Source organism: Eumetopias jubatus, unplaced genomic scaffold (assembly GCF_037043125.1).
Source record: "Eumetopias jubatus isolate StellerSeaLion01/CBP00866 unplaced genomic scaffold, mEumJub1_p1.0 scaffold_4, whole genome shotgun sequence".
NCBI lineage: Eukaryota > Metazoa > Chordata > Mammalia > Carnivora > Otariidae > Eumetopias > Eumetopias jubatus.
Window position 1 is genome coordinate 19954430 of NW_028274810.1, and position 26392 is coordinate 19980821.

General features: G+C 35.6%; 1 protein-coding gene across 2 annotated transcripts in view; it reads right to left on the reverse strand.

Moving 5' to 3' along the window:
- The window catches only part of AMY2B (amylase alpha 2B), a 54526-nt gene that overhangs the window by 12290 nt on the left and 15844 nt on the right, over window positions 1-26392 (reverse strand). The window contains exon 2 of one of the 2 annotated variants that reach the window (XM_028102153.2): window positions 4287-4444. The exons of the other annotated variant lie outside the window; for it this stretch is intronic. Within the exon in view, the coding sequence (XP_027957954.1) occupies window positions 4287-4294 (8 nt within the window). The 5' untranslated portion in view covers window positions 4295-4444. The remainder of the gene's footprint in view (window positions 1-4286; window positions 4445-26392) is intronic. 2 annotated transcript variants of the gene reach the window in all.

The window sequence follows — 26392 nt, forward strand, 5'->3', positions numbered from 1 at the left end:
AGTTAGGGTTTCAACATGTAAATTTTGGGGGAAAGGAGATACAAACGTACAGGCCCTAACACTTACCCATTGCCAAACTAAAATTCCCTCATATTTCACAAGCAATTTCATTGCTCCATGATTTTCCAAGTATTTTCCGTCTTTCTAGGATCACCTTCCAACATCCTTGTGGACTTAGTAACTATGCTTCCTTCCAGATGCAGTTGAAGCAACATCTTTCAAAGCTTATCCTGATATTCCCAGGCATAGTTAATAATTCCTCTGAGAGCTTTTTAACTTATATGACATTATTAAGCTGTATTTGATTTATATTGTAAATATATTGCAAATAACTAAGGATTTACATGTTCATCATTCTGTACCAAACTTCTTAAAAGTAGACTTCCTAATATTCTTAGGCACTAGCAAAACAAAAAGCATAATGGCTTATGTGATCAATAAATTGTTGTAACATAAGACTAAATTCCAGGGACACCTGGGTGGCTCAGTCGTTAAGCGTCTGCCTTTGTCATGATCCCAGGGTCCTGGGATCAAGTCCCACATTGGGCTCCTTCCTCAGCAGGGAGCCAGCTTCTCCCTCTACTTTTGCCCCTCCCCCTGCTTGTACTCTCTCTCTCTCCCTCTCTCTCTCTCTCTGTCAAAATAAATAAATAAAGTCTAAAAAAAAAAAAAGACTCTATATTCCAGGCACTGTACAAGACACTGGCATAACTTGGGTTATGTCTTCAATGATTTTTCAAAGTAAACAAACACTGTCAGAAATTATGTGATATAATCTAATCTTTGTAAAACCTTTGTACACATGAAGGAACTAAAGCCAGACAAACTGAATAAATTGTCCAGGTTCATATGGTAAATAGAGCCAGTGATTTGATAACAGGTCCTACAACAAATTAACATTCTCTGTATTACACACCAATATTCATCATAGAGTTCTAGAGGTGTAATGTCCAATACGGTAGCCACAGGCAATATTTGGTGACTGAGATCCTGAAATATTAGTCTGAACACAGATGTGCTATAAGTGTAAAATATACTCCAAATTGTGAAGAATTAGTATTAAAAATTAATGTAAAAATTAATTTTATGTCATTTATAATATGAAATAATATTTTGTGATGCATTAGGCTAAATAAAATTTATTAACATTAATTTCCCCAGTTTCCTTTGACCTCTTTTTTTAAAAAAGATTTTATTTATTTATTTCAGGCAGAGAGCGGAAGCAAGAGAGAAAGCCAGAGAGAGAGAGGGAGTGCACAGGAGCAGGGGGAAGGGGCAGAGGGAAAAGCAGACTCCCCGCTGAGCAGGGAGCCTGACACGGGGCTCAATCCCAGGACCTTGGGATCATGACCTGAGCCCAAGGCAGATGCTTAACCAACTGAGCCACCCAGGCACCAGAGAAAGGTTTTCAAAAACAAATAGGAAGGAAAATTTGCAAGGAGGACAATAGACTAACTGGATGTAGATGAATATTCAAATGAGAAAAAAGAGATGAAGGCTGACTAGACAGTGGATGATATAAGGCTGATGGTGATAAAGAGTTGAGAATTAGATAAGAGCATGGTTTGAACTTTGTACTTAAGCTTCCAAATGTTAAGAAAATGACCTTAGGAGTTAGATAAACTACAGTTCAAATACTGACCTTGTCATTTATTATCTGTGTGACCCTGGAAAACAATCTTTTTTTTTTTTTAAATAATCTCTTTTAAGTTTATGAACTAGAAAAAGGACTATGTACCTCATAATGTTGTCATAATGATTGAGTGAATTAACACCAATAAAGCTGTTACCCCAGTGCATGATACATTAAAAACCCAATATATCTGGTCTCTGTAATGTTGTTATTACTGTTTTATTTTTATTGCTGGTACTATTCAAACTGCTCTAAACTTATGCTCTCTTTCCACTTTCATTTATAGTCACTTGGACATTCTCTCTTTCCATTCCACTCTTTCCAAATTCTAATAATACTTTCTGCTCCCCCCGCCACAGGAATAGATAGTGATAAGAAGGAACTAGCAATGTTTTCCATCTGCTCTTTTTTCCACACTTTTTTTTTCTTCTCCTCTTTTTTTGTTTTAACCTCTTTAGAGCTTCTAGGAGATCTCCTGTTGATTTTGAAATAACTTCTCATCGCTGCATCAATTAACTCTGAAATGTTTTTAATAGTGTTTCATATGTATTTTAGGATGTTATTAAAATAACGGATAACTTGCAGACATAAGCTGAGAAATCTTACTAGCATCACAGCATAGGTGGATGTATACATTATACAATAATCTTCTATCAAGGGTCAGTCATTGTCATAGATTTTCTCATTTAGTCTTAATTTTCATCTCAATCAATCTAAAGAGCTATAAACTCCATAGCAGAGGCATTAAAACAACTAAAGCAGGGCGCCTGGGTGGCTCAGTCGGTTAAGCTTCTGCCTTCAGCTCAGGTCATGATCTCAGGGTCCTGGGATCAAGTCCCACATTGGGCTCCCCCCTCAGCGGGGAGAATGCTTCTCCCTCTGCCTCTGCCTGCTGCTCTCCTTGCCTGTACTCACTCTTTCTCTCTGTCAAATAAATAAATAAAATCCTTAAAAAAAACACCAACAACTAAAGCATATTTATATCTTGTGAAGTAAAATCTGCAAACAAATCCTTGACATCTTTGATATCAATAACAAAACAAAAAAGGGGCACCTGGGTGGCTCAGTCAGTTAAGCATTTGCCTTCAGTTCAGGTCATCGGGCTCCCTGTTCAGTGGGGAGCTTGATTCTCCCTCTCCCTCAGTCCCTCCCCCAGCTCGAGCTCTCTTTCTCTCAAATAAATAAATATTTTTTAAAAATAACAAAACAAAAAATAAGAACTTGAAATAGTTGTTATGTTTAATTCCCATTATGGATTTCCTAAAATTGTTCTCCTCAGAGAAGATATTCACAGTTATTAATACTAATATCAGTGCTCTATTGTCCACATCTCATATTGCTTGGATTATCTTACAAAGAGGAAATTTCCTTCTATTTTAAAGCTTTAAGGGCTACTACAACATGTCAAATGAGATGTATTGGGAGTTCCTTAAAAATATGAACTAGGACATTTGGTAAAAAGCAATCCTCCTTAAGAAGTATTTATATTTGAAGTGCCAATAAAACATATACAATGTTAAGAAGAAAAAAATACTATTAACTTAGACTTCTCCATAAGTTTGCTAGTTTCTGATGTTCTCAAGTATTCTTTTCCTCAATCACTATTGAGATATTTGTTATTTTATTTAATGTCCACAATATAAATGATATCATAGGGGAAAGGCTCTAGAATAAATCCAGGATTTCTCTTAATACATGAAATACCATAAATTTAGTGATTCAGCTTAAATTCTACTGAAATCATACCACGTCATAAATAGAATAAAGGAGCTCTATTAAAATGCTAGGTAAAAAGTAGTAGTAAAAAAAACTAGTATCTATTTGTATAGCTTTCTTCCTACTTATATAAATGTCAGTTACCTATATAAGTATTAGCTATGACAATGTTCTTTCCCCCTATCCAAAGCAGCCTCACCTCTCAGGCAGATAGTAGTGTATTTCTTAACATGTAAATAAATTAACATTAACCAAGAAGAAACAAGTCATCTACTCTTATCATTTATAGTTATTAGCCTAGATACCTCATAGTTAAATATCTTTTAACACGTTTTTTAATTAAAGTATCATTAAGCATTTCAATGGAAATCCCTTAAATGTCACATCTATGCTTATTTTGTCACTTTTATTTATCTCCAACTGTTTTTTTTTCTATTTTCATAGTTTTCAATATTCTAGCGCTTCAGGTAGTATTATTACTACAGTATTTGATCAAGTTAGTGGTTTGTCTTACTGAAAAAAGTGTAATTCCTCTAAATTTTACATTGAATCATGTACAAATTTCTCAAAACTGTCTCCCATAAGCTCTCTATCCCCACCAAAAAAAAGAAAAGAAAAACAGGAAAATGAAACTGAGCTCAAGATAATGAATCACATGTGAAGGTTAGAGAAAAGAGGCAAATATAATCAAGTTTGCCTACCAAATTTCTTAAATGAGAGAAACATTTTGAGCCACAGCTCAGACACACTTCAAACCCAAAGAGCATAAATAGTACATTTTGTGCCACTGGAACCTGAAACTTGAGTTGTCAAGAAACCTAGAATAGATTGTGAAACTCTGAACAATATCAAATCATATGACAGAAACCATTTATTTCAAGACAAAAAGTGGGGGGTAGGGACTACATGATATTCATAAAACATTAAAATAACTTACCACATCATTTCTTTAAATCAGCAAACTCAAATCCACATCAGTCTTTTCAATTATAAAATAACAAAAATCACACAGTTCTTGTTTTGCTTCTCTTCAGTGAGGAAAAAAAATGCTGAATTTAGGACTTTATAGTCCTATTAGAGTCTAATTCTCTGAACCTAATTTGTAAAAAAAAAAAAAGTCTCATGTGAGCTCTACAATGATTCTTGATTGGCCACTATCACTCCTGATTCCTTAACAAACCACTGTCTTCTCTCTGCTCAGTTTGCTGCCCCACCACCTCTCCTAATTACACTGGACCTTGGTTGTTTGCTTTCTTTCTCTTTGCTTTCTTCCTTTCTCTTTCTCAGTATCCTCTCCCAATCTCAATTCATCTTTTTTTCTCCTGAACTATCTATAGCAATCTGCAAATAATTTTTTTGATAAAATAACCTTAAAGACATAGATTAAAATGATTGTGTCAAATTAAATAAGTGTGACTAGGATGTAAACAAGCCTCTAAACCAAAAATCTTATTTTGAATCTGAGCTTTGCCATCTACTATGTGAACGTTAGAGAAACCCAAGACTGTAGATTGCATTAGGTCTCAGTTGGAAAATGGGGGGTAATAGTATTATTGATAAATATGATAAAAATACAAAAATAACTAAAACAGCTAAGAATATGAATTGAGTGTTACTATGTGTCATTTCAGTATATTATCACTTTGATTCATCACATAAACATAAATACAAGATAGAACTATGATTATACCCAGTTTTAAAAGAAGGGAACTGAAGCACATTAAGTAAGGTCATTTGTCCACGGTCAAATTTCAGTAATTGCTGAGACTGAAATTCAAAACCAAGCAGTTTAACTCTATAGTGAGTTCTTAGCCTACTCAGGCTTATCAGTCTCCACCACTGAGTTGTAAAGAAAATCAAATACTCTAATGTGAAGATATTTTAGAATTTGGAAATTTCTGTTTAGCTAATATTAATATTTAGAAAATTGAAAAGTAGTAAGTATTCATCTCATATTTCCTGTTTTTCAAATTTTTACACTAAACAAAATTAGTATTTCTCTGTTACAATGTGGGTTTTGTTTGTTTGTTTTGGAGAGAGAGCATGAGCATGAAAGGCAGAGTGAGAGGGAGAGAGAGAATCTTAAGCAGGCTTCACACTCAGTGCAGAGCCTGACATGGTGCTTGATCTCAGGACCCTCAGATTATGACCTGAGCCAAAATCAAGAGTCAGCTGCTTAACCAACTAAACCACCCAGGCACCCCTGTCTGTTACAGTTTTTATTCCTGATCTCACACCCACAGAACGTATTATTATTCATAAATATTCAGTGCTCCTCCCTGCAGGTGAAATATACATGTTGTCCTGTTCAATTTGGGAATGCCCATGTCATTTGCTTTGGTAATGAAATAAAAGCAGAAGTAATATGTTTTACTCTGGGGCCTCTGTGATTGTTAGCATGTATCGAAATGAAGTTTCAGTGACAGATCATAAAGGGACTAATATGAAGAATCTCCTTGATCTAAGGTAAACATGAGAAATAAACTTGGTTATTGTTAAGACACTGAGAATTCAGGGTTTTTGTTATTGTGGCATCACCGATTCTATCCTGATTGATACAACAATTAAGTTCCCTTAAGCTCTTTGATTCTTAGACATTCTTTTTGACATTTCCTTTCTCTTGGGATGTAGGAAAAAAGAATAAACAATAAGATCAAAGAACATTAATACTGAAAGAGACTACTGGAATAAGCTAGTCCAATGGTTTCCAGATTTTGAGGTCTAACTAATCACTAGAATTTTTTTAAAAATTGTATAAAAACATATTTTCATATGAAAGTCATGAAATTCAGTTTCATAAAAAAATCCACCATTAATGTATTATTTTCATCTTTTTTTTTAAAAGTTGGAGCCATGGGGTGGCAATCCTTATATCAGACAAATTAGATTTTAAACCAAAGACTGTAATAAGAGATGAGGAAGGACACTATATCCTACTTAAAGGGTCTATCCAACAAGAAGATCTAACAATTGTAAATATCTATGCCCCTAACATGGAAGCAGACAATTATATAAGGAAATTAATAACAAAAGCAAAGAAACACATTGACAACAATACAATAATAGTGGGGGACTTTAACATCCCCCTCACTGAAATGGACAGATCATCTAAGCAAAAGATCAACAAGGAAATACTTTATTTTTTTTAAGATTTTATTTATTTATTTGAGAGAGAGAATGAGAGAGAGAGAGCACATGAGAGGGCGGAGGGTCAGAAGGAGAAGCAGACTCCCTGCTGAGCAGGGAGCCCGATGCGGGACTCAATCCTGGGACTCCAGGATCATGACCTGAGCCTAAAGCAGTCGCCCAACCCACTCAGCCACCCAGGCACCCCGGAAATAAAGACTTTAAATGACACACTGGACTCAATGGACTTCACAGACATATTCAGAACGTTATATCCCAAAGCAACGGAATACACATTCTTCTCTAGTGCCCATGGAACATTCTCCAGAATAGATCACATCCTAGGTCACAAATCAGGTCTCAACCGATACCAAAAGATTGGGATCATTCCCTGCATATTTTCAGACCACAATGCTTTGAAACTAGAACTCAATCACAAGAGGAAAGTCAGACAGAACTCAAATACATGGAGGCTAAAGAGCATCCTACTACAGAACGAATGGGTCAACCAGGAAATTAAAGAAGAATTAAAAAAATTCATGGAAACCAATGAAAATGAAAACACAACTGTTCAAAATCTTTGGGAAGCAGCAAAGGCAGTCCTAAGAGGAAAGTATAGAGCAATACAATCCTTTCTCAAGAAACAAGAAAGGTCTCAAATACACAACCTAACCCTACACCTAAAGGAACTAGAGAAAAAACAGCAAATAAAGCCTAAACCCAGCAGGAGAAGAGAAATAATAAAGATCAGAGCAGAAATCAATGAACTAGAAACCAAAAGAACAGTAGAACAGATCAACGAACCTAGGAGCTGCTTCTCTGAAAGAATTAACAAGATTGATAAACCCCTGGCCAGACTTATCAAAAAGAAAAGAGAAATGACCCAAATCAACAAAATCATGAATGAAAGAGGAGAGATCACAACCAACACCAAAGAAATACAAACAAATATAAGAACATATTATGAGCAACTCTATGCCAGCAAATTAGATAACCTGGAAGAAATGGGTGCATTCCTAGAGATGTATCAACTACCAAAACTGAACCAGGAAGAAACAGAAAACCTGAACAGACCTATAACCACTAACGAAATTGAAGCAGTCATCAAAAATCTCCCAAAAAACAAAAGCCCAGAGCCAGATGGCTTCCCAGGGGAATTCTACCAAACATTTCAAGAAGAATTAATACCTATTCTCCTGAAACTGTTCCAAAAAATAGAAATGGAAGGAAAACTTCCAAACTCGTTTATGAGGCCACCATTACTTTGATCCCCAAACCAGACTAAGACCCCATTAAAAAGGAGAATTACAGACCAATATCCTTGATGAACATGGATGCAAAAATTCTCACCAAAATACTAGCCAATAGGATCCAACAGTACATTAAAAGGATTATTCACCACAACCAAGTGGGATTTATCCCTGGGCTGCCAGTTTGGTTCAACATCTGCAAATAAATCAGCGTGATACAATACATTAACAAAAGAAAGAACAAGAATCATATGATCCTCTCAACAGATGCAGAAAAAGCATTTGACAAAGTAGAGCATCCGTTCTTGATCAAAGCTCTTCAGAGTATAGGGATAGAGGGCACATACCTCAAGACTCCACCCCAAAACTGCTAGAACTCTGCAGGAATTCAGTCAAGTGGCAGGATATAAAATCAATGCACAGAAATCAGTGGCATTCCATTATACCAACAACAAGACAGAAGAGAGAGAAATTAAGGAGTTGATCCCATTTACAATTGCACCCAAAACCTTAAGATACCTAGGAATAAATCTAACCAAAGAGGCAAAGGATCTGTACTCAGAAAACTATAAAATACTCAAGAAAGAAATTGAGGAAGACACAAATGGAAAAATGTTCCATGCTCATGGATTGGAAGAACAAACATTGTGAAGATGTCAATGCTACCTAGGGCAATCTACACATTCAATGCAATCCCCATCAAAATACCATCCACTTTTTTCAAAGAAATGGAACAAATAATCCTAAAATTTGTATGGAACCAGAAGAGACCCCGAATAGCCAGAGGAATATTGAAAAAGAAAAGCAAAGCTGGTAGCATCACAATTCCGGACTTCCAGCTCTATTACAAAGCTGTCATCATCAAGACAGTATGGTACTGGCACAAAAACAGACACATAGATCAATGGAACAGAACAGAGAGTCCAGAAATGGACCCTCAACTCTATGGTCAACTAATCTTTGACAAAGCAGGAAAGAATGTCCAATGGAAAAAAGAGAGTGTCTTCAACAAATGGTGTTGGGAATATTGGACAGCCACATGCAGAAGACCGAAACTGGACCATTTCCTTATACCACACACAAAAATAGACTCAAAATGGTTGAAAGACCTAAATATGAGACAGGAGTCCACCAAAATCCTAAAGGAGAACACAGGTAGCAACCTCTTTGACCTCAACCACAGCAATATCTTTCTAGAAACATTGCCAAAGGCAAGGGAAGCAAGGGCAAAAATGAACTATTGGGACTTCATCAAGATAAAAAGCTTTTGCACAGCAAAAGAAACAGTCCACAAAACCAAAAGACAACCGACAGAATGGGAGAAGATATTAGCAAATCACTTATCAGATAAAGGGCTAGTATCCAAAATCTATAAAGAACTTATCAAACTCAACACCCAAAGAACAAATAATCCAATCAAAAAATGGGCAGAAGGCATGAAGAGACATTTTTTCAAAGAAGACATCCAAATGGCCAGCAGACACATGAAAAAGTGCTCAACATCGCTCGGCATCAGGGAAATCCAAATCAAAACCTCAATGAGATACCACCTCACACCAGTCAGAAGGGTAAAATTAACAAGTCAGGAAATGACAGATGTTGGCGGGGATGCGGAGAAAGGGGAACCCTCTTACACTGTTGGTGGGAATGCAAGCTGGTGCAACCACTCTGGAAAACAGTATGGAGGTTCCTCAAAAAGTTGAAAATAGAGCTACCATGTGATCCAGCAATTGCACTACTGGGTATTTACCACAAAGATACAAATGTAGGGATCTGAAGGGGTATGTGCACCCCGATGTTTACAGCAGCAATGTCCACAATAGCCAAACTGTGGAAAGAGCCAAGATGTCCATCGACAGATGAATGGATACAGAAGAAGTGGTATATATGCACAATGGAATATTATGCAGCCATCAAAAGGAATGAGATCTTGCCATTTGTAACGACGTGGATGGAACTGGAGGGTGTTATGCTGAGTGAAATAAGTCAATCAGAGAAAGACATGTATCATATGACCTCACTGATATGAGGAATTCTTAATCTCAGGAACAAACTGAGGGTTGCTGGAGTGGTCGGGAGTGGGAGGGATGGGGTGGCTGGGTGATAGACATTGGGGAGGGTATGTGCTATGGTGAGTGCTGTGAATTGTGCAAGACTGTTGAATCACAGACCTGTACCTCTGAAACGAATAATGCAATATATGTTAAGAAAAAAAAAAAGAAGATAGCAGGAGGGGAAGAATGAAGGTGGGTAACTTGGAGGGGGAGACGAACCATGAGACACGATGGACTCTGAAAAACAAACTGAGGGGAGGGGGTGGGGGGATGGGTTAGCCTGGTGATGGGTATTAAAGAGGGCACGTTCTGCACGGAGCACTGGGTGTTATGCACAAAAATGTATCATGGAACACTACATCACAAACTAATGATGTAATGTATGGTGATTAACATAACAATAAAAAAATTTAAAGGAAAAAAATAAAAGTTGGAGCCACTTATCTAAATCTAATTATCTTACTAGAAATGAGACAAGCAGTATTTATATTGAACAAATAACAACTTAAAAAAAATGGACTGTAATGTCAGCTTCATGGTAGTGTGAGTCATTCCTTTTTCCTCTCCTCTTTGATTACAATTAGTCACCTATAACTGAATTAAAGTGCCTCTCTACATTACACCAGGACGCCTAGGAAATTTCTATCTACTTGTGCATCCAAAAGTAACTGGAGAGGATCTCAGAGCGGACTGTGGATTCAGGGGAGTTGGTGAGCCTGCTCCACCTGCACTTGCCCTGATTAGAGAAGAGGAACCTGGAGAGTACACAAGTAGACAGATACTCATGGGAGCTGAAAAATCTGTGGAGGTCTAGTCAGCTTGACAGGAGAACCTGGCACACCATCAGAGTGGAATAGAGGTGAGTCTGGAGGCAGAGGAACCCACTGAGGCAGGCTCCCTCTCCAGGGCAACAGTGCAACACTCTGAGCTTTGCAACAGAAGGAGCTACCTCTCTGGCAGAGGAAGTGATATGTGAAAGAAGTGACACAGTGCCTAGTTGCACGAGGGTTGCAGCTAGAGGGCTTGTTTCTCTCCTGCGACACAAGAGTTCTAATGTGGGACCGCCATGACTTGGGGGAGGGAGAGGGAAGGGAAGGAGGCAGACAAGGAATATCAAATGGCACCGAAGGAACTTTATTTCCTTCTCTATGCTTCAGGATTTCAGCTGTAGGTCTGTGCATGGATCTCTTGAAGTTCCCTAGACTAGGATCCACCTAACGGGCTGTAGGCACCCCCAAAGTTCCAGATGTTAAGACCACATGTCCCCCAACTCTGCTGCCAGCTCTTTTTGCATACTTTATCACAAGAGCCATCTCCTGTAGGAGAAACCAAGGTCTGCCTTCTTCCAGCCCCTGGGCTGTGGGAGCTGTATGCAAGTGGGAACTTCCTTTCCCTCATTTCCTTTACCACCTTGTTGGAGCATTTCAGCCATTTGCTACCTCGATTCCTCCTGTGTTGGTCAGAGGTGGGGGGCACTGCAAGTCTGATTCTTCCTGCCTACCTGCCCTTCTGTTCCCACTCCCAGATGGACAGTTTTCTGGCTGTTAATAGGAGATGGGACTGGTGTGGGAGGATTCTCCCTCCACCGACGGCTGGACTGACCACCCCCCCCACTGCAACTACTTGTTTCCCCCCACACACACACCCAGTTGAGAGGGCATAAGACGGGATCAGGAAGGGCTATGATGCCTGTGCCTATGGGGAGTTGCCCTAACCCACCTACTTTGTCTAATCCTCCTTGCCTTTGTACGAGCTCCCCTGCACCCCCCTACACCCCTGCCATAGGGAGGAGACCATCTGCCACCCTTTGGTGAGGTACAGCACCCCTAGGGCTGGTGCCAGTAGCTGTGAGGAGCCCACCACCCCTTTCCCTACTGTATACCCATCTCCCAGGATCAGTCAATGGAGCCCCTGGGTAGAGACAGAAAGGAGAAATCAACCATAAAGGAATACTTAAAATGTGAAAGTCTGTAAATAGTCTAGTCCATGATGTTGGGACAGAGTCTGATTTCTACATTAAAATGACTTTTTTTTTTTTAATTCCTTACTGTGCAAGCTCTGTGCTTTTAAGAGTATGGGAAATGGCTTGGGAAGGGCGGCCCCCAATTTAAGAAGGCTGTTGTGTTATTTGTTTAGTTTCAATAAAATTATTTGCAGACTGTGAAAAAAAGGGGGGGCTATAGTGCCCCCTTCTGGAATACCAAAGAAAGTTTCCTAATTGCTAGCCTGTTGAGCTATAATAGCCAAATTACACAAATTCTTAAATAAGAAAAGTGTTTCCTATTTCAAATGTAAAATGTAAAATCAAAATGACACAAGATTTCAAATAAACAACTTAACTTTCTACCTCAAGGAACTAGAAACAGAAGAACAAATCAAGCTCAAAGTAGTAGAAGAAAGGAAATAATAAAGATCAGAGTGGAAATAAATGAAATAGAGACCAGAAAAACAATAGAGAGGATCAATGACACTAAGAGTTTTGGTTTTTTTTGACAAGGTAAACAAAATTGAAAACTTTGGCTAGCTAACCAAGAAAAGAGAGAAACTGAAGTGGATAAAATTAGAAATGAAAGAGGAGACACTGCAGAGGATACTATAGAAATACATACAATCATAAGAGACTACTATGAACAATTACATGCCAACAAATTAGATAACCTAAAAGAAATGGGTAAATTTCTAGCTACACACAAGCTACCAATACTGAATCAGGAAGAAATAAAAAATCTGAACAGACCAATAATGAGTAAAAAGATTGAATCAATAATCAAAAACTTCTCAACACAGAAAACCCAAGGCCTAGATGACTTCACTGGTAAATTCTACCAGACATTTAAAGGAGAATTAACATCCATCCTTCTCAAACTCTTCTAAAAAATTGAAAAGCGAACACTTGAAAACACATTCTATGAGGCCAGCATTACTCTGATGCCAAGGCTAGATAAGGATGTCACAAGAAAATTACAGACGAATATCCCTGATGGATATAAATGCAAAAATTATTAACAAAATATTAGCAAGCCAAATTCAAGAACACATTAAAGAATATACATCACAACCAAGTGGGATTTATCCCTGGGGTGCAAGCACGGTTGCAAATCAATAAGTAATATATCACATTCATAAAATGAAAGACAAAAATTACATGATCATCTTAGTAGATACAGAAAAAGTATTTAATAAAATACAACATCCTTTCATGATTAAAAACCCTCAGCGGATGAGGTATAGAAGGAATATACCTCAACATGATAAAAGCCATATGTGACAAACCCACACTAATATTATACTCAATGGAAAAAAAATTGAAAACTCTAAGATGAAGAACAAGACAAGGATGTCCACTCTCACCACTCATTCAATATAGTACTAGAAGTCCTGGCTAGTCCTGTAGGAAAAAGAAATAAAAGTCATCCAAATTGTAAAGTAAGGAGTAAACTGTCACTATTTACAGATGATATGACTTTATGTATAAAAAAATCACAAAGCCTAAACCCAAAAACAGTTGAAACTAATCAATTTCATAAAATTGTGGGATACAAAATTAACATGCAGAAATCAGTTGCACTAATAATGAAACATCTGAGAAAAAAATAAACTATCACATTCAAAGTAGCACCTGAAACAATAAAATAACTTAGGAAAAAATATAACCAAGTTAAAGATCCGTACAACAAAAACTACAAGCCTTTCCTGAAAGAAACTGAAGATGACACAAAAAAATGGAAAATCATCCTTTTTTCATTAGAAAGAATATTGTTAACATGTCAATACTATCCAAAGTCATCTATGGATTCAGTGTAATCCCCATCAGAATACCAATGGCATTCACACAGAAATAGAAAAAAATATTCTAAAATTTGTATGGAGGGGCGTCTGGGTGGCTCATTTGTTAAGCGTCTGCCTTTGGCCCAGGTCATGATCCCAGGGTCCTGGGATCGAGCCCCGCATCAGGCTCCCTGCTCAGCGGGAAGCCTGCTTCTCCCTCTCCCTCTGCCTGCCGTTCCCCCTGCTTGTGCACTCTGTCTGTCAAGTAAATAAATAAAATCTTAAAAAAAAATATTTGTATGGATCCATAAAAGACTCTGAATAGCCAAACAATCCTGAGGAAAATGAACAGAGCAGGAAGTAGCATACTTCCTGATTTCAAACTATATTACAAAGCTGTAGTAATAACAACAGTATGATACTAGCATAAAAATAGGCACAAAGACCAACAAAACAGAATAGGAAGTTCAGAATTAAACCCCTGTATTTATGGTCAACTACTATTCAACAAGGGAGCCAAGAACATCCAAGGGGGAAAGGATAGGATCTTTGACAAATGGTACTGGGAAACTGGAAAAACGCATGCAGAACAATGAAACTGGACCCCTATCTTACACCAGTCACAAAAACTAATTCAAAATGGGTCAAAGATTTAATCATAAGACCTGATAATATAAAACTATGGAAAGAAACTGTAGGGAAGAATCTCCTTGAAACTGGTCTTGGCAATGATTTTTTTGGATATGATACCAAAAGTACAAACAACAAAAACAAAAATCAACAAATGGGACTATATCAAACTTAAAAGCACAGCAAAGAAAACAATGAACAAAATTAAAATACAACCTATAGAATTGGAAAAAAAAATTGTAAACCCCGGATCAGAATATATTTAATATTCAAAATGCATGAAGAACTCATACAACTCTATAATGAAAAACCAATCTAATTTAACTAAATTAAATTTTGTGGCATAACTAAGTAAGATGGTTTTCCAAAGAAGACATCCGAATTGTCAACAGGTACATGAAAAGACGGTCAAAATTAGGAATCAACATGGAAATGCAAATCAAAACTACAATGAGATACCACCTTACACTGCTAGAATAATTATCATTAAGAAGACAAAAGATGGGGCACCTGGGTGGCTCAGTCCTTAAGTGTCTGCCTTCAGCTCAGGTCATGATCCCAGGGTCCTGGGATCGAGCCCTGCATCGGGCTCCCTGCTCAGCGGGAAGCCTGCTTCTCCCTCTCCCACTCCCCCCGCTTGTGTTCCCTCTCTCCCTGTCTCTCTCTCTGTCAAATAAATAAATAAAATCTTAAAAAAAAAAAAGACAAAAGATAGTTAAGTGTTGGCAAGAATGTTCAGAAAAGGGTACCCTTGTACCTTGTCAGTGGGAATGCAAATTGGTTTAACCACTGTGGAAAACAGCGTGAAGTTTTCTCAAAAAATTAAAAATAGATCTATGATATGACCCATCAGTTCCACTTCTAGGTGTACACCCAAAGGAAATAAAAATAGGATTTCCAAGACATGTATCCGCATGCCCATGTTTATTGCAAGCATTATTCACAACAGCCAAGATATGGAAATGACCTAAGTGTCCCTCAGTGGATGAATGGATAGAGATGTTTTGTGTATATACAATGAGGATTATTATTCAGCCATGAGAATGGAGGACATCCTGCCATTTGTGAATATGGATGAAACTTCAGTACATTATGTTAAGTGAGATAAATCACACAGAGAAAGGTAAGTACTATACAATATCACTTACATGTAAATTCTAAAGAAGCAAACTTGTACAGAGTAGAAGGATAGTTGTCAGTGGATTGGCGGGGGGGGGGGAGGTAGAGTGGGGGAGGAGAGGAAATGACAGCTGTTTAAGGGTACAAACTTACACTGAGTAGTAAATAAGTCCTAGAGATCTAATACACAGTATACTGAATATAGACAACAATACTGTATTACAATCATCAAACTTGCTAAGAGAATAGAACTTAATTATTCCAACCACAAAAAAAGGATAATTAATGTAACATGATAGAAATGTTAATTATTGCTATGTTACATATATAAATGTGTCATAATTAACATATTGTATACCTTAAATTTGTGTTACATATCAAATATATTTCAATTAAAAATAAATCAAAATAAAAAGTAACAGATCCTTTTTGCATGGTAAATAGTTGAAGAAAATAAAGCAGACATATCTTTGGCACTATCCTGTTTTTTTTAGCAACATCTATGATTTCTTAAATTTGCACTAGAAAGACTATTCAAGAAACAAATGATAGACTGGGAGAATGCACTTGTAATATATAACAAAGAAACAATAACCACAACATAAGAACAACTCCAGGTAATCAATAAGAAGAAAATTTTTTTTAAAAATGGGAAAAGGAGCAACAGACAAATCTCAAAAGAGGAAACCCAAATGTCCAAAAAAAAAAGTGAGAGGATGCTCAGCCTAGCTAGCAATTTGGGAAATGCAAATTAAAATAACTCAGTTTTCATCTATTAGAAAAGCAAAAATTAGAAGCTTCATAATATTAATTTTTGGTGAGAGTGTTATAAAAGGTACTCTGATATACTATAATACTACTAGAGAGTAAAAATTGGTACCTTTGCACAATTTCACATAATATTAAAATATAAAAATGTATTTAAAATGCACTTCTACTTATCTACTTACAGAAATATTCACCCATGTGTACAGAGAGACATGTAAACACAAAAGGTTATTACAACATTTATCACAACAACAAAATCTTTGGAAAAAACTTAAATGTCATTACACTGAAAAATGGCTAAATAAAATACGGTACAGCCATACTCTGACAGGTAAAATAATTTGCTTTTATTTCTTAAAAAGGCAGATTTCATTGTAACAACATGAAAGGTCATTTTAAATGAAGAAACACATAACAGTATGTCTCCATTTATATATGAAAAAAAGCATTCCAAAAATTGCGTTTATATGTGTACATACATGCATCTAAATAAACTGCATGTACATTCATACAAAAAACTAGTAACAGAAGTTATCTCTGAGGAAGTAGGGATGAAACCAAGATTAGGGACTGTGCTCAACTGAAGCTTAACTTGTAATGTTTTAACAATTCTGAACAATCAAAATATACATATATTCCATATATAATATTTTTCATCAGGAAAATATACTTCCCCAAAGATGTAGCAATTAATTTCATAAGCCATTCAGTAAGAGCTTGCTATGTGATCTTAGTACAATGAACATATTCTGTTTTATTTCAATCCTTTAAAAGATTTGCCTTATGACCCAGTATGTAGACAATTATTAAATAAAATGTCTATATGTCCATTTGGTCAAGTTAATTAAAACTTGTTTAAATCAGCTTGTTCTACTACTGAGATAGGTGCATCTAAAATCTCCCATTATATATAGAATTACTTATTCTTACCATTTCTGTCAAATTTTTTGCTTTATCTATTTTAAATCTACCTTCTAGAGAGTAAAAAATTTAAAATTACTAATTTTCTAGTTAATGTGTTAAAATTATAGTCTAATATTTTTTATTATAACATATAACCATTTTATCTTTTGTACTGATTTGGCCTTAAATCTATTTCATCTAATTCCAATAAAGCTATACCAGCTTTCCTTTGGTTAGAATTTACCTGGTATATTTTGTGCTTGCCTTTACCTTTACCTATTTCTATGCATTTATTTTAATCATGTGGGAAAATGTTTGTCTTTTAATAGGAACTTTAAGTCCATTTACCCTGAATGTAACTATTGACATATTTAAGTTTAAATCTATCACCTTATTGCCCCACCAATTTTTTTCATATTTCTTGTCTTCTTTTAATTATCTTTCTGTATTTTATCATCTAACACAGTAGAAATCATACACTCTGTTTGTACATTATTAATGGTTAACATGGAAATTATACCATGTGTTAATTTCAGAATTCAAATGTAATCATTATGTCAGTTGTCAAAGAGAATATTCAACTCTATTTTAATTTATACTCATTGTTTCTATTTTTTAAATGTCTTATATTTTTAATCCTGCAAAACATTATTTTTTAATAGAGACATTTTTATTTAGATTACCCAGATATTTACCACTTTGTTCTTCACTCCTCAGATCTCCTACCTGGGGTAACTACAGATGTCTAAAATATTTACTTTACAATTTCTTTTGGTGAATATCTGCTCACAAATCCTTTTTTAAGTGAAATATGTATTTCTTTAAATTTGAGTATAGTTGACATACACTCTGACAAACCCTCTTCGTTGCTTTTCTGAAAATGTCTTTATCTTCATTCCTTAAAACTACTTTCTCTGTGTAAATTTATAGAAGTTATTTCTTTCACTACTTTGCATATAGAGACATCTGGCTTCCTTTGTTGCTATAAAGAAGTCAGATATTCTAATTGACATTCCATGGAGGAAATCATTATTTTTTTTTTTACTGCTTTAAAAATATTGTCCCTATGTTATATCTAAATAAGTATTTTAAAAAAATTCATCCTGTGTTCTTGGAAACCTGTGTGTATATGTGTATGCATTTGTGTGTGTGTGTTTCTTATCAGATCTAGAAAATTCTAAGGGTATACTTTATATAGCCACTGTTTCCACAAATCATTTATTTATTTGGAACTACAATTGAACATATGATAGGTATCATTCTATTGACCCTATCTCTTAATCTCTCTCCTACATTGTCTATCATTATTATTGGCAGCCCCCCCAAATGAGATATTTAGGTAAAAATCTAACAAGATATATATAAAATCTGTATGAAGAAAATTATAAAACTCTGATGAACAAAATCAAGGAAGAACGAAATAAATGGAGAGATATTCCATGTCCATAGGTAAAAAGACTCAATATTACCAAGATAATAATTCTTTCCAATTTGATCTATAGATTCAATACAATCCCAATAAAAATACTAACAAGTTATTTTGTGGATATCTACAGATTCTAATGTTTACATGGAGATTAAAAAGACAGAACAGCTAACATAATATTAAAGAACAACAGAGGATTGACACTACCTGATCTTGACACACTATAAATCTACAGTATTCAGAAGAGTGATATTAGGGGGAAAAAAAAAGGATAAATCAATGGAACAGAATAAAGAGTCTATAAATAGACCCACAAATATAGTCAACTGATCTTTAACAAAGTAGTAAAGGCAGTACAATGGAGAAAAGACCGTCTCTTCAACAAATTGTGCTGGAGCAACTGGACATCCACATGCCCCAAAAGGGGGGTGGGTGGGATTCTAGACACAGACTTTACACCCTTTACAAAAATTAACTCAAAATGGACTGTAGACTTAAAAATAAAATGTGAAACTATAAAACTCCCAGAAGATAACATAGGAGAAAATCTGGATAGCCTTGGGTTTGACAATCACTTCTTAGAAACGACACCAAAGGCACAATCCATGGAAGAAATTGATAAGCATAATTTTATTAAAATTTAAAAGTTCTGTGATACTGTCGAGAATCCAAAGAAAAGCCACAGACTGGGAGAAAATATATACATAAGACATATTATACAAAGTATACAAAGAACTTTAAAAACTCAACAACAAGAAAATGAACAATGCAATTAAAAAATGAGCAAAAGATCTAAACAAACATCAAGGAAGATATACAGATGGCAGGTAAGCATATGAAAAGATGCCCAACATCATATGACATTAGGGAACTGCAAATTAAAGCAAGATACCACTACACATTGATGAGAATGACAAAAATCGAGAACACTGACAACAAATGCTGAGGATGTGAAGCAACAGGAATTCTCATTCATTGCTAGAGCAAATGCAAAATGGTACAAACACCTTGGGAGGCAATTTGGCAGTTTCTCATGAGACTAAACATACTCTTTACCATACAATCCAGCAATCATGCTCCTTGGTATTTACCCAAATAAATGGAAAACTTATGTCCACAAAAAAAAAGTGTACTCACAGATGTTCATAGCAGCTTTATTTATAATTGCCAAAATTCAAAGCAACATGTCTTTCAGTAGGTGAATGGATAAACTGTGTTACATCCAGACAAGGAAAAGTTATTCTGTGCTGAAAAGAAATGAGCTATCAAGCCATGAAAAGACATGGAGGAGTCTTGTATGCATATAACTAAGTGAAAAAAGCCAATATGAAAAAGCTACATACTGTAATAGAATATAGCATTCTGAAAAAGACAACAGTTTGGAAACAGTAAAAAGATTAGTAGTTGCCAGAAGTTAGGGGTAAGGAGGGATAAACAGGTGGAGCTCAGAGAACTTTCAGAGCAATGGATCTATTCTTATGATAATGGTGGATACGTATTATGCATTTATAAAAACAAACAACGACGTGGATGGAACTGGAGGGTGTTATGCTGAGCAAAATAAGTCAATCAGAGAAAGACATGTATCATATGATCTCACTGATATGGGGAATTCTTAACCTCAGGAAACAAACTGAGGGTTGCTGGAGTGGTGGGGGGTGGGAGGGATGGGGTGGCTGGATGATAAACATTGGGGAAGGTATGTGCTACGGTGAGCGCTGTGAATTGTGCAAGACTACTGAATCACAGATCTGTACTTCTGAAACAAATAATACAATATATGTTAAAAAAAAAAAAAGAAGATAGCAGGAGGGAAAGAATGAAGGGGGGTAAATCGGAGGGGGGAGATGAACCATGAGAGACAATGGACTCTGAAAAACAAACTGAGGGTTCTAGAGGGGAGGAGGGTGGGAGGATGGGTTAGCCTGGTGATGGGTATTAAGGAGGGCACGTTCTGCATGGAGCACTGGGTGTTATACGCAAACAATGAATCATGGAACACTACATCAAAAACTAATGATGTAATGTATGATGATTAACATAACCAAATTTTTTTTTTTAATGTACAATGCCAAGAGGAAATCTTAATGTAAACTCTGGGTGATAATAATATGTCAGTGTAGGTATATTAATTATAATTAACATATCACTCTAATGCAGAAAGTTGAGAGTAGCAGAGGTTGTACATGTGTGAGGGCAGGCATTATATGGGAACTCTGTAATTTCTCTCAATTTTGCTGCGAACCTAAAACTGCTTTAAAAAATAAAGACAACTAAAGTGTTTTAAATAAATACTTTTTAAAAAGATATCAGGCCCTATTCTCTAGAACCCATAAATGTTTCTTTATTTGGAAAAGGCCTTTGTAGATGTAATTAAGTTAAGGATCTTGAGATGACTAGAGTAACCTCAATTATCCGGTGGGTCATGAATACCATCATATGTACCTTAAAAGAAAGAGGAAGAAAGAGAGTTAATACACATAGAAATAGAAAAAACATGGAGCATATGACCATGGAGGCATAGATTGGAGTGATGCAGCCACAAGTCAAGGAATGCTGGCAGCCACCACAGCTGAAAGAAAGGTTTGCTTTTTCCTTAAAGCCTCTAGAGGTTGCATGGCCCTGCCAACACCTTGATCAGTGAAAAAGATTTTGGATTTCTGGCCTCCAGAACTGTAAAACAATAAATTTCTGTTGTTCTAAGCCACAAAAATTATGGTAATTTGTTACAATAGCCATAGGAAACTAATGCAAATATGTACTGTTTTGTATATCAGTAGTTTTAATCATATTTACTACTGTGGGTTTGGTATGGTGAGGTAAGACTCAGATTGAGAAAGTGAAACCAGAAAGATTTGCAGTTTGTTATGCTGACAGTCCTCTGAGGGGAAACAGGACACCACACAGGCCCACTCAAAAGAAGCACCAGGGTTATTCACCAAGCAGAGGAAGGGAAGGAAACTACCTGCAAGTTCCTTTTTTACGGTTTCCATAGGAAGGAATGGGTGAAGCGGGTAGGCAGGTTTAGGATGTCTCAGTAATTTCAGTGGACTGTGGGGTATAGAGATATTCCTTGTCTGATACCTGGTCCTTGGGTGATTAGAGAAGGTACATAGTGATCCAGAGTGTGAAAGTCTGATAAGGGAAGTTGTTTGGGATGTGGACTTAATCAGATGCCCAAGAAGGTCTGACTGACCTGTAGGCAGGGCCTCAAAAAACTGGACCAGAAAGCATTTGTAAAAATATATTACAGTAGTCTGCTGCTGAGTCATAGTCTATTATATGCATGTACCATCATTTGTTTATCTTATGTGTTGATGGACATATAGGCTGTTTATATTTTTTGGCAATTATGAATAAAGCTGTTGTGAAGGATAAACAAGACTTTTTATAGACATGTATTTTCATATCACATGGGTTAAACCTAGACGTGAAATTGTTGGTTCTTATTATAACTAAATGTAAAATTTACAGAATGTCAAACTGTTTCCAAAGTGATTGTACCACTTCATACTCTCACTAGCAATTTACAAGCAATCCAATAAAGTTTCTTTTTAATGTATAAATCTGAGTTTTAATAAATTCATAGTATATACCCACCTTAACCACAATATCCAATATTCCATCACACCTGAAAATACCGTCATCCCTTTGTAGTCAATTCGTCCACCCACACCTACCCCCTGGCAACCACTCATCAGGTCTCTGATGAGTTTTGTCTTTACATAATTTCAAGAAAATGGGAGTCACACAGTGTGTGACTTTGTGAGTCTGGCTTTTTTTACTAATGATGCAGTAGAGATAGGCCCATATTATACCAGTCATTAATATTTCTATACAGAGCTATGATAGTTGAAGAACATTTGGGTTATTTTCACTTTGGAGAATGATGAATAAAGCCACTATAAATGTGCACATATTTTTTTATTAAAATTTTTATATTGTGGTAAAATACATACAACAAAGTTTACCATTTTAATTTTGTTAAATGTACAATGCAGTGCTATTAAATATATTCATAATATTGTGCAACCATCACCACCATCAATCTCTGTAGCTCTTTTCATCTTGTAGAATTGAAATTCTTTATCCATTAAACAGAAACTCTCCATTTGTCCCTCTCCCCAGCTGCTGGGCTTTCTGTCTCTGTGATTTTGACTACTCCAAGTACCCCATATAAGTGGAATCATATTTGTCTTTTTGTGACTGCCTTAGTTTATCATATCAACAAGTTTATCTTCATTGTAGCATATGGCAAAATTTCCTTTTTAAAGGCTGAATATTATTCCCTTGTATGGATATTACCACATGGGACTTATCCATTCATCTGTTGAAGTACACTTGTGTTGTTTCCACCCTTTTGGCTATTGTGAATAATGCTGTTATGAACATGGGTGCATACTTACTTTGAGAACTTGCTTTCAATTCTTTTGGGTATATACCCAGAAGTGGAATTGCTAGATCATATGGTAATTCTATTTTAGTTTTATTAAAAACTGCCCACTGTTTCCCACAGCAGCTATACTATTTTAACTTCCCACCAACAAGGCACAGGCTTCAATTTTGCTATATCCTCAAAAACACTTGTTTCTTGTTTTTTCTTGTTTGTTTGTTTTGATAGCAGACATCCTGAGAGTGAGATGATATCTTTGTGCATACTAATAATTTGTACATCTTTAGAGAAAAGTCTATTCAAATTCTTTGCCCATTTTTTAATTAGGTTGATTTTTTTGTTGTTGAATTTTAGGTGTTCTCTATGTATTCCGAGTATTAATCTCTTATCAGATTTTATGATTTGAAATATTTTCTCTCATTCTGTACATTTTTGATGAAAAAATTTTTAAAACTTTTGTGAAGTCCAATTTGTCTTTTTCTTGTTACCTATGCCTCTGACATCATGTCTAATGAATCACTGTCAAATCCAATGTCGTGAAGCTTTAGTTCTATTTTAAGAGGGTTTTTAGTTCTTAAATTTAGATTTTTTGATCCATTTTTAATTAATTTTTGTATACAGTCTTAGGTAATATTTCAAATGAAATCTTTTTGTGTGGATATCCAATTTTCCTACCACCATTTGTTGAAAGGACTGTCCTTTTCCACTGAATGGTCTTGGCATCATCCTTGTCAAGAATCATTTGCCCAGGGGTGCCTGTGTGGCACAGTTAAGCATCTGACTCTTGGTTTGAGCTCAGGTCGTGATCTTGGGGTCCTGGGATCGAGCCCCATTATCAGGCTCCATGCTCAGCATGGAGTCTACTTGGGATTCTCAATCTCTCTCTCCCTCTGCTCCTCCCACTCAGAGTTGCTCTCTAATAAAATAAATCCTTTTTAAAAAAAGAATCATTTGACCATATATGAGAGGACACATTCCTGGATTTTATTCTATTCCATGGATTTATAGGTCTGTCTTTACACCAGTACCACTATGTTTTGATTACTGTAGGTTTATAACAGGCTTTGAAACCAGAAGTTAGTCCTCTAGTTTTGTTCTTCTTGTCAAGATTGTTTTGGCTATTCAGGGTCCCTTGAGATATGAATTTTAGGATAGAATTTTTTTTTTTTTTTTTAGGTCAGTGGGATTTTGATAGAGATTGCATCGAAACTGTAGATTACTTTGGGTGTACTAACATTCTGATATTACTAAGTATTCCAACCCATGAAAACAGCAATGTTTTAATTTATTTATGTCTTTAACATCTTTCAGCAATATTTTATAGTTTTCACTATACATGTTTCCCACCTCTTTGGTTGATTCCTAAGTATTTTATTCTTTTTCATGCCATTATAAATTATGAATTTCCATAATTTCCTTTTCAGATTGTTCATTAGTGTACAGAAATGCAACTGATTTTTGCATGCTGCTTTTGTATCCTACTATTTTGCTGAATTCATTTATTCTGACAAGTTTTTTTTCTGACAATTTTTTTTGGTGGAATCTTTAGGGTTTTCTACATATTAGATAATATCTACAACTCAATAAAATGAAACCCAAATAACTTAATTAAAAGGTGGATAAAGGACCTAAACAGACATTTTTTCAAAGAAGATATACAAATAGGAAACTGGTACATGAAAGGTGCTCAATATCACTAAACATCAGGAAAATGCAAATCAAAACCACAGAGAGCTAACACCTCCCACCTGTTAGAATGGTTATCATCCAAAAGATGAGATAACAAATGCTGTCAAGGATGTGAAAAAAAAGAGAACCCTGTACACTGTACATGGGAATGTAAAGTAATACAACCACTATGGAAAACAGTATGAAGGATCTTCAAAAAAGTAAAAACAGAATTACCGTATGATCCACCAATCCCAGTAATTTGTGAAAACATGGATGGACTTGAAGGGCATTATGCTAAGTGAAATAAGCCAGAGAGAATAAGGAAAATACTGCATAAAAAGGGAGGGAGGGGTCAAACTTATAGTCAGAGAGTAGGGAAGTGTTTACTAGGGACTGGAGGGTGGCATAAATACAGAAAAGTTTGGTAAAGGGTATAAACTTTCAGTTATAAAATGTGTAAGGTCTGAGGACCTAATGTATAACATGGTGACTATAAGTGATACTACTACTCTGTAACTGAAATTTGTGGAGAGTAGAACTTAAAGGTAAATATGTCAAATGATGGATGTGTTAATTAACTAGATGGGGGGGTGCAGATTCTTTCCACAGTGTATGTATATATTAAATCATGTTGTACACTTTATCTTAAAATTTTCTCAATTATACTTCAATAAAACTGAAGATCATATCATCAGTGAACAGAGATAATTTCACTTCTTCCTTCTCAATTTGAATGTTTTTGTTGTTTTCCTAACTCCTCTGGCTACAATATCCAGCACTAGGTTGAACAGAAATGGTCAACTTGGGAATCCTTGATTTGTTCCTAATTGTACAGGAAAATTCTTCCCTACTTTCCAGCATGGAATATGTTGTTCACTGTGGGTTTTTCATATATGGCTTTTATTACTTTGAGGTAGTTTCCTTCTATTCCTAGTTTACTGAATGCCTTTATCATGAAAAAATATTAAATTGTGTGAAATGCTTTTTATGTAGGTATCTCAATTGAGATGATCATGTGGTTTCTGTCCTTCATTCTTTTACTGTGGTGTACTACACTGATAAATTTTCTTATGTCGAACCATCCTTGCATTCCAGAAATAGATCCCACTTGGTCATGGTGTATAATCCTTATAATATGCTGAATTGTTTGTTAGTATTTTGTTGAAAGGTTTTTTTGTTTGTTTGCATCAATGTTCAAAAGGGATATTGTTCTGTATTTTTTCTCTTGTAGTGTTTTTGTCTGGCTTTGATATCAGGGTAATGTTAGTTTCACAGCATGAGTCAAGAAGTGTTCCCTCCTCTTCAAATTTTAGGATGAGTTTAGGAAGGATTGGTGTTATTTCTCCCTTAAATGTTTGGTAGAACTCAATACTAAAGCTGTCAGTTCCAGGGCTTTTCATTGTCAGATTTTTGATTACTGTTTCAATCTCCCTACTAGTTATAGCTCTATTCAGAATTTCTATTTTTGTGTATAATTTGGTCTTAGTAGGCTTTGTATTTCTAGGAATTTGTCCATTTCATCTAGTTATCCAATTTGAGTAGAACTGTTCATCATACTCATAATCCTTTTTATTTCTGTAGAATCTGTAGTAATGTACCCACTTTAACTTATGATTTTAGTAATTTTGAGTCTTTTTTATTAGTCCATCCAGTTAAATTGTGTGTCAAATTTGCTGATGTTTTCAACCAATCAACTTTTGGTTTCATTGGTTTTTCCTATTGTTTTTCTATTCTCTTTCATTTGTCTGTAATCTTTATTATTTCCTCCTTCTACTAGCTTTGGATTTAACTGTTATTTTCTTTTTCTAGTTCCTTAAGTTGTAAAGTTAGCTTGTTGGGGTGAGAGCTTTGTTTTTTAGTGTGATTTATAACAATAAATTTTCCCCTTAGCAACACTTTTGTTGCATCCTATAGTTTTAGTACATTGTTTTGTTT